This window comes from Dermacentor silvarum, chromosome 1 (assembly GCF_013339745.2).
Source record: "Dermacentor silvarum isolate Dsil-2018 chromosome 1, BIME_Dsil_1.4, whole genome shotgun sequence".
Lineage (NCBI taxonomy): Eukaryota > Metazoa > Arthropoda > Arachnida > Ixodida > Ixodidae > Dermacentor > Dermacentor silvarum.
In genome coordinates, this window is record NC_051154.1 from 425,891,047 (window position 1) to 425,906,354 (window position 15,308).

The 15,308-nt window shown below is 47.5% G+C and overlaps 1 protein-coding gene across 1 annotated transcript in view; it reads right to left on the reverse strand.

Annotated features, from left to right (window-relative positions):
- LOC125942572 (uncharacterized) overlaps nt 1-14,820 on the reverse strand; it is a 65,365-nt gene extending 50,545 nt beyond the window's left edge. The window contains exon 1 of the mRNA XM_049660764.1: nt 14,613-14,820. Within this exon, the coding sequence (XP_049516721.1) occupies nt 14,613-14,809 (197 nt within the window). The 5' untranslated portion in view covers nt 14,810-14,820. The remainder of the gene's footprint in view (nt 1-14,612) is intronic.
- Between the last annotated feature and the right edge of the window lie 488 nt (nt 14,821-15,308).

The window sequence follows — 15,308 nt, forward strand, 5'->3', positions numbered from 1 at the left end:
AGCTGTTGCTAATAATTACAAATACATCTTAATTAAAATTATCACTCATTGTTTACTATTCATTGCTAATTAATAATAGCGAAAGCATTGTACGGCTCATGATGAGGAAAATCGGTCGTAGGCGGCGTAGGCGTGACGTCACGATGGTCCAAAAAGTCAGCGGAGCCCAAGTGAAATCATTTGCTTACGTCATTTAAAGCAAGGTAGTTAAGGCACACCTAATTAGTGCAGAGTGAATTAAGGCATAGGTAATTAATAAGGTTAAAGCATTCGAACCTACAACCATTGGTGGGAGTCGAACACACGACCGTTGCTGTTAATTAACGCGAAGTTAACGTGCAGTTAATTGTGACAGAGTAAATAATTAAGTCGAACCCACGACCTTTCACGTCAATTAAATGTACCTTAATTAAGGTAGAGTAAATTGAGGCGCACGTTTAATTAAGATAGAGTAATTAAGGCCCTCGAACCGACTAACCTTGGTGGAAGTCGAACGCTCGACCTCTGGTACTCGCAATTATTTCGCATTCATCCACGTAGGGATAACCAAGTGCCCCTTGAACCTTTATTTAACCAATGAATTGATTAACTAACAAATGGTTTAGTATATAGTTGTTACTAATCAACATTTGTAGTGTCAGAATGCCAGTCGATTAATTAACGCATTATTTATTTAATAATTAGTACTACTAGGTGCTACAAATCAGTTGAAGCAGTCAGCAGGCCAATCGGTGCACATTTTTAAAATAGGAAGAAATACAGGCCACGTTCTCTTGATATATAGACGCTATCATCATTTTGTTTCGGGATGAAAAAAATTGAAGCTAGGACTATTTTCTTTCATCAGAGCACCGCAGTCACGAATGCAGTGTTGAAACATGGCACGTTCTTGCTGCAGGTACAACGCATAAAATCGCATTCGCGTCACCATTTAAAATTTTATGATAGGAACTGTGAACTCCTCAAAATGCATACGGCATCGAACTTGCAAAAGAGTGTCGCAAGAAGCAACGAGACTGCAGCAAAACGCGCATGTATCACAACGCCAAACCAAGTGAACAGCCGCGGACCGTGTTTCACCGCCCCGTGCACACCGTGCTGACCGAGCAGAAAATGGAAGCAGCGCCACGTGAAGCGCGAATCGGTGGCGGGTCCACGCAGTCACAAAAGTTTGAAAACTGAATCTAGTCTAGTAACGTTGGTACATACATAGTGACTCATGCTAGAGACTACTTGGCTCACTGGGTCGGTGTATGAGGCTAGAAATAGATAGATAGATACATTGATTGATTGATTGATAGATACATATATTGATAGATAGATAGATAGATAGATAGATAGATATGTTAAAGGTGACTGAAGTCGGCAAAGAAGGCAAATTTCACAAAAAAAAAGAGAAAAGTACAAAGCACACAGACGCATACAGCCTACACACAGTGATACCCTTTCATTCACGCACCAACTTTCTCAGATTTGGAAATGGTTATTCATAAAATCGCGCCCTATGGAGTGAGGCTAGCTTAGCAGGGCAATTTGAAGAATTATCAGGTATTGCCTGGGATATTATTGGCCTTAGTGAGGTTAGAACTGGTGAGGCTTATACAGTGCTGACTAACGGCCACGTCCTCTGCTACAGAGCTCTTCCAGATAAGGAAGAATTTGGAGTAGGATTTCTAATCCATAAGGATATAGCGGCCAGCATTGATGAATTCTACAGCATTAATGAGTGGGTAGCAGTCATCGTAATAAAGCTGAATAGAGGTATAGAATGAAGGTAGTACAAGCCTACGCGCCAACCTCCAGTCACGACGATGAAGAAATAGAATAGTTTTAAGAAGATGTTGAATTAGCAATGAGAAAGGTGCAAACTCCGTATACTGTAGTCAAGGGCGACTTCAATGCAAAAGTAGGGAAAAGCAGGCTGGTGAGCAAGCAATTGGCAACTACACCATCGATTCTAGGAACACCAGAGATATGTTGGTAGAATTCGCGGAAAGGAGTCAACTCCGAATAATGAATACCTTCTTCAGGAAGCGCAGCAACAGGAAGTGGACCTGGTAAAGCACTAATGGAGAAACAAGGAATGAAATAGATTTCATAATCTCTACCGATCCCAGCATAGTGCAGGATGTAGAAGTTTAGGTAGGGTAAAGTGCAGTGATCATAGGTTAGTGAGCTCTAGATAGAGCACTGCATGGGTTCGGGCTTACCCGAAAGCCCGTGCCCGGCCCCCGTGGGCCGGATCAGGCCGTGTAGGGCAGCGTTTCATGGGCTCGGGCCGGATATGTTAAAGGTGACTGAAGTCGGCAAAGAAGGCAAATTTCACTAAAAAAAGAGAAAGCACAAAGCACACAGACGCATACAGCCTACACACAGTGATATCCACTGTGTAGGCTCATGATATTCATGATATTCATGGCTTTTGAGCCGGGCCCGGGTCGGGCTCGGGTATTTCGACGCGGGCCCGGGCTGGGCTGGGACTTTCTGGTGGTGTGCATGTAAAGTGCAGCGAGGTATCCTCCCGCGTATCGACTCTGTAAGATCTGTTGCCCCGGCGCAGCTGGAAGCTAGCAGTACTACTCCGTGAACTTCCCTTGTCTTCTTCCGTCGTATCTTGCGCTGTTTGAACAGAATGTAAGAGCCCAGAAAGACCGAAGTCGCCTAAATCCAAGCATGCCATTGTATTCCTTCAATGTAATCAATGAAATCAATGTAATTAATGCTTTCAGCGTAGTGTAAGCGCGTTCGCGAGTTGCTGATTCTTCAAAGGCGAATTGGTAAAACGATGACTGGTAAGATAAGACAATTCGTCACGCGCGCTGAAATATGGCGCTGCGTTCATCCTTGATTGCATGCATGTTCTCAACCGGCCGACTAGCAGCAGCGCATTACGCTGCACCATGGAGGAACGAGAAGCTTTTTCTCCATTTACTCCATCCACGCGCTGCGCTCACGACCTGTCGTGGTTGCGCTATAGTGTACTAGCTAGAATACGGCTGAGTGGTACGAGCGGCTAGGGGCTGGGGCGGCGCATGCTTTGCAGTGAGGCGCCCGACGTGGAACAATACTGTGGTGGTGTGGCGATAGAAGTGGATTGGGCCGCATCAAAGTCGCGTCCTTGGAAACTGCTGTCGATGCTGCTCGGCAGGGTCATTCCTACTAATTCGCGCACTGGTATTTGCGTCCAGACGTCTCAAATGGTGTTCATAATTGCATATGACATGTATTTATGCCTTAAGAATCAATTCCTTTCATTTTCTTCTTGATTTTAATTTTTAATGCCACTTGGTGGTGTTTTTGGTCTCGGGCCGGGTTCGGGCCGGGCTCGGGCCTAAGGTATAGGGGTGGCGGGCCGGGCCGGTCGGGTTACGTGAAATATTATCGGGCCCGGGCCGGGCCGGGTCTCGCCATAAAACTTTGTTCCGGCTCGGGCGTGCAGCCCGATGTAAAATCGGGCCCAGGCCGGCCCCGGGCTGAAAAAATCGGCCCGTGCAGTACTCTAGGTCTAGGATTTCTCTCAATTTGAAGAGAGAAAGAATAAAATTTGTCAAGAAGAAACAGGCCAACCTAGACGCAGTAAGGGTAAAAGCAGACCAATTCAGGCTAATGCTCGCAAACAGATATGCAGCTTTAGAACAGGAAGATGAAGACAACATAGAGGTAATGAATGAAACCATAACTAAGGTGATCTCAGAACCAGCAATTGAAGTGGGAGGTAAGACCAAGGCAATCAGTAGGTAATCTCTCCCAAGTAACACGGACCTATATAATAAAGAAAAGGCAAAATATGAAAGTGTCAAACTCGAAAGATCAGATAGAATTCGCTGAAATGTCGAAACTGATCAAGAAGAAGAAGTAAGGAATATCCGAAATTATAACGCGGAAAAGATTGAGGCAGCAGTAAAATGTGGACGCAGCATGAAATCAGTGAGAAGAAACTTGGAATAGGACAAGGGAAAATCTATGCACTAAAAGATAAGCATGGTATATCATCAGCAATTTCGATGAGATATTAAAAGCAGCGGAAAAATTCTATACTGACCTGTACAGTGCCCAAACAACCCAGCTAATTTCATTCGAAGTAGTGATAAATAGGATACAGAGGCTCCTTCTATAACTAGCGATCAAGTTAGAAGTGCCTTGAAAGACCTTACCAGGGGAAAAGCTGCTGGAGAAGATGTAATACCAGTCGATTTATTAAAGATGGAGGAGATATAATGCTTGAAAAGCTTCCGGCCCTTTATACGCAATGCTTCACGGCTTCAAGTGTACCAGAAAGCTTGGAGAACGCCAACATTATACTGATCCATAACAACGGAAACGTTAAAGAATGGAAGAACTATAGACGCATTAGCTTGCTTTGAGTATTGTATAAAATATTCACCAAGATAATTTCCAATAGAATCAGGGCAAAACTTGACTTCAGCCAACAAAGAGAACAGACTGGCTTCGGGAAGGGATATACTACGATGGATCATATTCATGTCATCAATCAGGTATTAGAGAAATCTGCGGAGTACAATGAACCTCTCTATATGGCTTTCATAGATTATGAAAAAGAATTTCATTCAGTAGAGATACCAGCAGTCATAGAGGCATTGCGTAATGAAGGAGTACAGGAGGCATACGTGAATATTTTGGCATATATCTACAAGAATTGCACAGCAACCTTGGTTCTCCACAAGAAAACTGGAAAGTACCTATCAAGAAAGGGGTCAGGGAAAAAGACACAATCTCTCCAATGCTATTCACGGCATGCTTAGAAGAAGTATTCAAGCTCGTAGATTGGGAAGGCTTAGGAGTGAGGATCAACGGCGAATATCTCAGCAACCTTCGGTTTGCAGATAACATTGTCCTATTCAGCAACAATGGGGATGAATTACAGCAAATGATTGAGGACCTTAACCGATAAAGCGTAAGAGTGTCGTTGAAGATTATTATCCAGAAGACAAACATAATGTTCAATTGCCTGGCAAGGGAACAAGAATTCAGGATCGCCAGTCAGCCTTTAGAGTCTGTAAAGAAGTACTGTACTGGAGATTATCGGCGCCGGCACGGTAAAGTGTGAAAGAGGAAGTTGATGAACTAGTAGTGCGCGCTCGATCGGTGTCCAGCTGAAACTGCCCCGTCTTCTTGTACTTCGGTCAGACGCCCTGTGGACTTACAAGAACATCCCGTGACATTTGGTGGAAGTGCGGGGTAACGTCTTCGCCGACCTGGAGCTCCGCAGCCGTACTTTGCCATCTGCGGCCATAATGACCGACGACGCCGGTCCTTCGCAATCCGCTCCCCCCCCCCCGGCTGTCGTGTGTCTGGTGCGGTACGTCAGCGCGACCCTACCATCTTCAGGGGCACCGACGATCACGACGTGGAGGACTGGCTGGCAGAGTATGACCGCGTTAGCGCGCATAACAGGTGGGCTGACCGCGACAAGCTGACCAACGCCATCTTTTATCTGACTGATGTGGTAAATCTGTGGTTTAGAAACCACGAAGCCGAGTTTACAACCTGGTCAGCTTTCACCGAGACCCTCACTTCGGTATTCGGCCGTCCCGCTGTGCGCAGACTCCGTGCTGAGCACCGTTTGCGTGGTCGCGCTTAACAAAGCGGTGAAACCTTCACGAGCTACATTGAGGACGTCATCGACTTCTGTAAGCGCGTGAATGCGTCCATGACCGAAGCGCGCATAACAAGTGGGCTGACCGCGACAAGCTGACTAACGCCATCTTTTATCTGACTGATGTGGCAAATCTGTGGTTTAGAAACCACGAAGCCGAGTTTACAACCTGGTCAGATTTCACCGAGACCCTCACTTCGGTATTCGGCCGTCCCGTTGTGCGCAGACTCCGTGCTGAGCACCGTTTGCGTGGTCGCGCTCAATAAAGCGGTGAAACCTTCACGAGCTACATTGAGGACGTCATCGACCTCTGTAAGCGCGTGAATGCGTCCATGACCGAAGCGCGCATAACAAGTGGGCTGACCGCGACAAGCTGACCAGTGCCATCTTTTATCTGAATGATGTGGCAAATCTGTGGTTTAGAAACCACGAAGCCGAGTTTACAACCTGGTCAGCTTTCACCGAGACCGAAGCCGATAAGATAAGGCATATTATGAAAGGCATTGACGACGATGCCTTCCATATGCTCGTGGCCAAGAACCCAACGACAGTTGCACAAGTAATTGAGCTCTGTCAAAGCTTCGACGAGCTGCGCAAGCAGCGCCTTTCCACCCGTCGCACCAGTTTGCAATCCGCGGACCTCTCGGCCTTGGAGCCTGGATGCCTTAGCGCTGATCAGTCCGGCTTGCTGCCGCAGATTCAGCAATACATTCGGGAAGAAGTGGCTCGCCAGCTATCTCTTGTGGCGTGTGTTGCTGAGCCTGCTTCCACGCTAGAACCGTCGCTCCTTCGTGTGATCCAAGCACAAGTTTCTGACGCGCTCCCACCTCCCTCTCCGCCGCCGCCTGTGACTGTACCTCTGACTTACGCTGCCGCTCTCAACCGACCTCCTCCGCGACCGATGGCTACTACCTCCAGACCCGCCGCTAGTTTCTACTCGTCGCCACTTCGGGTACGCCCGGTTCACGTGCCCTTACCGCCTTCTGGACCTCCTCTTAACCGTTGGCGTACTCCGGACAACCGCCCTATCTGTTTCGCATGCGGTATATTCCGGGACATGTTGTGCGTTTCTGTCGCCGCCGTGGACTTTATTTTCGTCGTGACGCGCCGAACCTCGGCTATCTTCCCCAAGAGCCTTCGCATCGTTCTATCCCTGATCCCTCGGACTCGTATTCTCGTCGCGCCGCCTTCAACTCTCGTCGGTCTCCTTCCCCTCGTCGCCGTTCCCTTTCACCCATGCTTCGCCATTCCAGCTCTGGCCAGGAGGAAAACTGACAGCCGCAGTTCCCGAGGCAGTTCGGCCGTCCCGCTGTGCGCAGACTCCGTGCTGAGCACCGTTTGCGGGGTCGCGCTCAACAAAGCGGTGAAACCTTCACGAGCTACATTGAGGACGTCATCGACCTCTGTAAGTGCGTGAATGCGTCCATGACCGTGGACTGTGCCATCGTCGAAATTTTCAAAGCCTCATCTTTCTCCTCCTAACGAAATCGCAGTATTTGTCGAAAGCGTCGCGACAACAGCTCTTGTCGATACACGGGCTGCCGTTTCTGTCATAAGTGAAGACCTCTGCCGCTAACTCAAGAAAGTGACGATTCCTGTACCAGGTATTTCCCTACGCACGGCAAGCTCACAGCAAGTCAAGCCTTCGGCCGCATGTACCGCTCGTGTTACGATTCACGACGAACTATATTTTGTAGAATTCGTCGTTCTATGTCGTACTTCGCATGACGTTATTCTGGGTTGGGACTTCCTTTGCGCACATCATGCTGTTGTCGACTGCGCTCGCGTGCAACTGGTTTTGTCTCCGTTCTGTGACACTACCGCCGACCTCCCGAACCGTTCTCCTAAAGTGGTCGTCACCGCTGACGTCATTATCTCCTCTTTTTCTGCCGCCTTGGTGCCCGTCTCTTGTGACTCTGCCCCCGCCACGACAGCTCTTTTTACGCCATCTGAAGATTGTGCGCGTCGACAGAACCTTCTACTCCCGTCTGCAGTCGTCACACTCACCGATGGTTTCGTTGCCATTTATGCGTGCATTCCATTTCCCTGTCCTTCAACTCTCGTACACGGTGAATGTGTGGGGCGTCTCGACACTGTTGACGTCATTAGTCCATTTGACCTAGCTTCCGATAGGTCGCCACTGCCTATCGGTGCCGTCACTTCTGCTACCGCACCAGCCTCGCGTTCCACCGATGTTTTCTTGCATACCGTCTACGACGCACTTACGCCCGCTCAACGCAGTGAAGTTGTTGAACTTCTTGAACGTTTCCGTGCTTCTTTCGACCTCGGCGAACCTTTCTTGGGGCGCACGTCAGCGGTTGTTCACCGTATTGACACCGGTCACCATGCTCCGCTGCGCCAACGTCCATACCGTGTTTCCGCAGCCGAACGCCGTGTCAATGACGAGCACGTTGACGACAAGCTGAAACGAGGTGTGATCCAGCCCTCCCACAGACCTTGGGCACCTCCGGTCGTGCTGGTGCTGAAAAAGGATGGCTCAATCAGGTTCTGCGTCGATTACCGCCGACTCAATAAGATTATCCGCAAGGATGTTTATCCCCTACCACGCATCGACGACGCCCTGGATTGCCTACAGGGAGCTGAGTTCTTCTCTTCACTGGATCTGCGCTCCGGGTACTGGCAAGTGCCTATGGCTGAAGCCGACCGTCCAAAAACGGCTTTTGTAACTCCTGATGGATTATACGAGTCCCCTCCAGTACTGCGCCCCTTCGACCCCAATGCGCCTACTGAGATACATACGGATGCTAGCGGTGTCGGACTTGGCGCCATTCTCGCCCAACGCAAAGATGGCTTTGACGAGTAGTTTGTCGCATATGCCAGCCGCACCCTAACGAAGGCAGAATCAAACTATTCTGTGACGGAAAAGGAACGTTTGGCGATTGTTTGGACAATCGGCAAATTTCGTACTTACCTTTACGGCCGTCAGTTTGATGTTGTCACTGATCACCATGCCTTATGCTGGTTATCGTCCTTGAAAGATCCCAGTGGCCGCCTCGCTCGTTGGGCCTTAAGGCTTCAAGAGTATGACATACGTGTCATTTAACGCTCTTGACGCAAACATTCAGATGCCGACGCCCTATCCCGTTCTGCGCTACCTCCTGCCTCTGTTTGCTCCTTAACTCCCACCTGCGATTTGTCAGCTCTTAGCTTCAACGACATGCCGGCCGAGCAGCGTGAAGATCCCTGGATCTCTATACTGTTGGACTTCCTGTCTCACCGCTCACCTGCGTCTCTCTCACGCGCCGTGCGTCGTCAAGCACATCACTTTGGTATCCGCGACGACCTTTTCTATCGACGGAATTACCTCACCTACGGCCGTCGATGGCTGCTGGTTATTCCCCGTCATCTGCCCTCACACATCTGCGCCGCTTTCCACGATGACCCCCAATGTGGCCACGCCGGCGTCTTCAAAACGTATTCCCGTCTTCGTCTTCGATTCTACTGGCGAGGCATGTACAGATTCATTCGCCAGTACGTCCGTTCATGCGTTACGTGTCAACGCCGCAAGACCCCTCCTCAGAGTTCTGCAGGTCCCCTGCAACCTTTACCCTGCCCTGCTCGACCATTGGACCGCGTTGGAATTGATCTTTTCGGCCCCCTTCCAAGCACTCCGGACGGTAAACGGTGGATCATTGTTGCCGTAGACCACCTCACACGGTACGCCGAAATATCTGCGCTGCCGGCGTCCACCGCGAAAGACGTCGCTTGCTTCCTTCTTCGCCACCTCATTTTGCGACACGGTGCTCCACGTGAATTATTAGGTGACAGTGGGCGTGTCTTTCTCTCCAATGTCATCGCGGCCCTGCTAAAGGAGTGCAACATCGTTCATCGCGCCGCTTCCGCCTACCATCCACAAACTAACGGCATGACGGAACGTTTCAATCGTGCTCTTGGCGACATGCTTGCGATGTATGTGTCTGGCGATCACTCCAATTGGGACCGGGTTCTTCCTTTTGTCACTTACGCCTATAATTCTGCCCTGCAAACTACCACCGGCTTCTCTCCTTTCTTTCTTCTCTATGGCCGAGAACCTTACTGCCTCTTGGACACCATTCTCACCTACCGTCCTGACGCTTATGAAGTGACACCTGTTCCAGAAGTTGCTGCTTATGCTGAAGAATGTCGCCAACTAGCCCGCTCGTTCACCAGCCAAGATCAGTGGCGCCAAAAATCACGCCATGAGGCATCCGCTCTTAGTGCCCGCTATTCTCCCGGAATGCTTGTTTGGCTTCGGGAACCGGCTACTTACCCCGGCCAATCCACTAAGTTTTTGTGCAACTACCACGGTCCCTACCGCGTACTGCAGCAAGAATCACCCGTGAACTATGTCATCGAGTTGCTCGCGCCGTCTTCTGATCGCCGTTGCCGAGGGCGCGAAATAGTTCATGTAGCACGGCCAAAACCGCGTCTCCTATCTTATATCTTGCTATCTTTTCTAAATCTAAATGCTATCTAAATGCTAATCTATCTAAATGCTATCTTTTCCCTAGGTCGCCAGGATGGCTTCTTTCTGTGCGGGGGGTGATTGTACTGGAGATTATCGGTGCCGGCACGGTGAAGTGTGAAAGAGGAAGTTGACGAACTAGTAGTGCGCGCTCGATCGGTGTCCAGCTGAGACTGCCTCGTCTTCTTGTACTTCGGTCAAACGTCCTGTGGACTTACAAGAACATCCCGTGACAGTACGTTTATCTAGGTCAGCTATTCACAGGGGACCCTGATCATGAGAAAGAAATTTACAGAAGAATAAAATTGGATTGGAGTGCATACGGCAGTCATTGTCAAGTCCTGACTGGGAGCTTACCACTGTCGTTGAAAAAAAAGGGTGCAATCATTGAATTCTACCGGTGCTAACTTATGGGGTAGAAACTGGTAGGTTAACACAGAAGCTTGAGAACAAGTTAAGGACCGCACAAAGAGCGATGGAACGAAAAATATTAGGCTAACGTTAAGAAGACAGGCACCAGTGGGATCAGAGAACAAACGAGGATAATCGATATTCTAGTCGACATTAATTAAAAAACATGGAGCTGGGCAGGCGATGTAATGTGCAGGATGGATAACCGGTGGACAATTAGAGTAAGAGAATGGAGTGCCCCAGGTGGTCAACATTATTCCGGAGACCTCCACTACGGCGTTTTAACTGGTTTCAGAACTGGTTTCGGCACGTAAAACCCCACAAAGAAGTATTTTGTCCGCTACTGCACTGTATGGCTGTATAAGCATTATGTAGTGACACGTTCAGGCGCGTGCATACTTGGTGAAATGAAATAGAGGGGTCCTATATACAAATGTACTTTTTAAAATTATTTTTCGATCAATATCAATATTGGAGTCGTCCTCACTGTTTGCTGTTGAGGGCTATCACTTTTCACTTGGTTAATAATGAGATTTAAAAAATCAGGAAGCCTTGTACTGCTTTGATTCGGCGTTCAGAAGTAAACAATACCAAATAATGTTTAAATAGGGTGTCCTCTCCAGTCAAAACGCGGGTGCAGCCTGAACGAAATTAAACCTTGATCCTTGCATGGGCACCGACTTCCTTCCCAAGGACACACTGTCAGTTTAGCTAGCTGTCCCTAAATAGAATTGGACGAAAGGATACGTGTAGCGTGCTGCTAAAATATCGTTTTGGCTGATCCGGACGAACAACTAACCGTTTCTGCGCCAAGGAATTCGGACTATTGCAGGCTGATGTAGAATTACGTAGTGTTTAATACAGCTTTTGTCTGCTTCCACAGCAATGACTGCAAGGATTCCATTGACTTAATGAAGCTGATGATTTCGGTAGGGACAACAAAGGTCAATGCCTGCTTGACGAAGAGAACGAAAAGGTGCGGCTTCTATTAAAATAAAATTTCGCACTAGCAAAATCAACAGACTTTATACACCTAAATTATTCTTGGAATCGACAGTGGTGTCCCAACCGGCAATTCGAAGTAACATTTACAAGACTGCGTTGCCGTATTCCACAACTAAATTTTTACTTGCCCAGATGTGGTCTGGCGGCATCACCATTATGCTAGCTCTGCAATGAACCAGAATCTATCGATCACTTTTTATTATCCTGTCGGCGGTTTTCTAATCATCGACAACGATGTTTAGAAATCCCACTTCGTAATCTAGGACTGCCGTTAAGCAGTTCAGTTTTACTCTCACTTGGAGCCATGGTGTTAGGATATGGCCACGGGAATGTTTGCCGAGCCATTTATAATTTTCTATGTGACACAAAAAGATGGCCTTATTAATATTTTCCCATTTTTACGTCATTGCTTTTTATCCTTCAATAAATTGTACCTTTAGCAAATTCAAAAATAAAGTCACAAAACCACAATTATTATATTATTATTAAATAATAATATTATTATTATCAAAATCTACGTATTTCCTTTGCTGTATTTAATTTATTGTTAAATTCATATTACTATTCCCATTCAGGCAAGCTGACTAACTTAGTATAGACTACTTAATTCTTTATTGCTTTATTTCTCATTTTCAATTAGTCATTTATTTTCATTCTTATACTTAGGTATTATAAATTAATTTATTTTAAATTTCTATCATAATACCACCCGGTTCGTGGCCTATCCCCTCAGTGGGTTGTGCCAAGTGTTGAGGCATCATCATCATCATCATCGAAATTACTGGAAGCAATATGTTGACAATGAAGAAAAGGCCGCTGACCGCAAGTTCCAATCATACTCCCCAACACGAATTTATAACATGATTTGTGCGACACTATCACTGTATTTTTGCTCATTCGTCAATACAGGGCTATAGAAACGCCCTAAATCACAAGCAAGCTTCTGTCTTCGGAGGAAAAATATTGCGGTTTGGTACCTCGTTCATCCGCACACTTCGATTACTTCATCTGAATCGTTTATCTACTTTCCCAACGATTCAACGCTCTGCTCAGCTTGATATTTTTTTGAATAGCTAAAGGCATCTAAGTAGGTGCACTTCATTTGTCATTGTATCTGGATGAATACACTGTTGTTAAACCAAGGTATAGATCCCATATTTGTATATGCGTGTGAGTTGACCAGCGAGCAGAGATCTCAGCGTGGTATGTAGATACACCGCCGAAGATGGTAACGATGCATCGACGTCCTGCATTCTAGCTTGTACATTGTCGTTCTAAATTAACTGAATTCTTAATCGATGAGTAGGTGTGCTTCTATTAAAAAACAACATGAAGATCCTGACAAACCAGCGTGTCCCCTAGTATAGTTATGAACACATTTTCTTTGAATAATGCAAGGAGTACTCGATTAGCGAGAAGTTCACATGGATTACACATAAAATTAGAGCATTGGCACCAGGCGTCCTCTAGAAACGACAAAAATTAATATCTAAAGACACTATGCAGATTCCATGCATTATGGGAATCGATGGAATAAGGAGCATTTTCCAAGTAACTGGCTACCGACCATCGGTTCGAACTTAAGCGTTACCAGGTGGCCAAACATGTTGCGTAACGCAAGCGACTGTTTGTGTAACTCGACCATTTGTTTCACGACACCAGCTGGAAGGCGAAGACGATGCCACGACGGCCACGACATGAGGATTGTTCGAGGTGAAGAAACGTTACAACCTGTTTTTTTACGACCTGGGACGATCTCGAACCTGGTACCTTGTCGCACAGCGTCTTCGTAGAGTTAGCTGCTAAGAGGAAAGTACTCGTGAATGTGGTACGACTCAGAAGGAAGCGAAGTCTGACACTTCCTCAAGTGGAAGCCACAACGAGGCAAGACCGGAAGAAAGTGGTACGCTACGGCTTGTGACGCTTGCGAAAGATTGTGGTAAAAGTTTGGCCGAATGGAAAGTGGCCCGTGCGCTCGCCTGCTATCTCATACTATGCGACGTCACGCTCGGGTCAATAGTCCTTATAAAAAATTATTATTGGGCTTTACATGGCAAAACCACGATCTGATTATGAGGCACGCCGTATTGGGGGACTCCAGAAATTTGACCACGTGGGGTTCTTTAAAGTGCTCCTAAATTTAAGTACTCTGGTGTTTTCGCATTTCGCCCCCGTCGTCCTAATTATAGTTAGACGACACATGTGTCTGGCACAAAAGAAAGCACCACAATAAGTGCTTGGATTGATGCAATCAATGTTCACATTAAAATAGACTGACTGCTTGAGCAAACATTAGCAACATTATAAACAAAGCGACGGAGATTAGGAGTCAATCCTAGGATGGAAAAGCATCTTATGCTGCCATTAATGATGACGGTGGTCATGCGCTGTACTGCAGTGTTTCGACATGCGAAATTGCCGTAGTCACATGACATTTGCCGCCTAGACGGTGTTGCCCAGCTGTTTTTAAAATTTCCTGGTTAGCCATTGGATTATTCTTGACCTCTGAACATCGAGAGCGCAGGCACGCTCTGAAAAATATCCGTGCTGGCCCGCAGAAGAATTATGAAACACAGCTGACATACAAATGGGTTATATTTAGACAGCAAATATACAATACGACTTATCCATTGAATACAATTATATGGCCAATAACGGTGTTGATCTACAGGAAGTTTGATATAAAATGCCGGCGGTCTTTGCATCCTAGGGCAGTACCATTCCCTTCTTGCCCACCCGCTGCATAGCACCGAAAGCACAGCCAAACTGTGCTGTATGAATGTTCAGGGCAAGCGTCGGTGGTCAGCTGGAGAACTTGCCAGGTGAGACGAGTCCTGGCAACACAGCTTCCAACCACGGGCGTTTGCAGGCGCTTGTCGGCGACACAAGCATCGCTTCGCTGCGATGCCGGCCGCTAAAGGAGCGTCAGCATCACAACACAGCGGCGGCCAAGCTATATTTCTCACCCTCAGTCGCGGCAGTTGTGGATCTCTCACACCACCACCACGGCTGACGTTGTCGCCCAGCTCGCTCACGTCGATCCCCGGCACGAGTTGATTGCACGACGTCACTGTAGCCTCGTCGGCGCCGCCCTTCTCCTGACGCCCAGTGCACCTGTGGTAGCTTCCAATGGCGTCGCGTGTTGTGCCGAGCTGTCCCAGACAAGTGATGGTCTCGCACTCGGGTGGCTGCTGGCACCAGCGGTCCATCTCGCGCGGTGATGACAGCCCGGAGGGGATCCTGGCGTCATCCGCAGGGAAGAGTAACTCGTGCATCGCAAGGACGTCGGGGCCACCGAGCATGGGGGCCATGACGCTCTTCTCTCAATCAGAGATGTGCCTCCGACCTGGAGTGCTTCTGCGGCCACAGCTATCTGCGACGAGACGGCAACGCAATAGAACACGAAGCGAGACGCTGACGATGATGATGATCTTCCTCTCGTTTGGCGCGTGTCAACGTGTCCCTTTCTTGATCGTCGTGTCGTCTCTATTACGAAGGCGCGTGAAAACAGCAACGCATGGCGTTGATAGTGCAGGAAAATTGCAAACATCTCAAAGAAATAACAGCAGTACTATACAAGCTGTTCTGGTAATTGGGCGAAACTTTAAAAATATGCAGATGGCTTCGTAGCTCGACAGAACCATGGTGATGTGTTTGCCGTCGCTTGTAGATATCAGGTATTTTTTTGTAATCCGCCTAATTAGATAATTGTTTTAATATTTATCAACTTCTCAATTATTATAATTACATTAAAAGTGTCAATGAGAAAGTTGTAGAGCAACATGAAAAACTCCCGATGCAGCTTTCTGT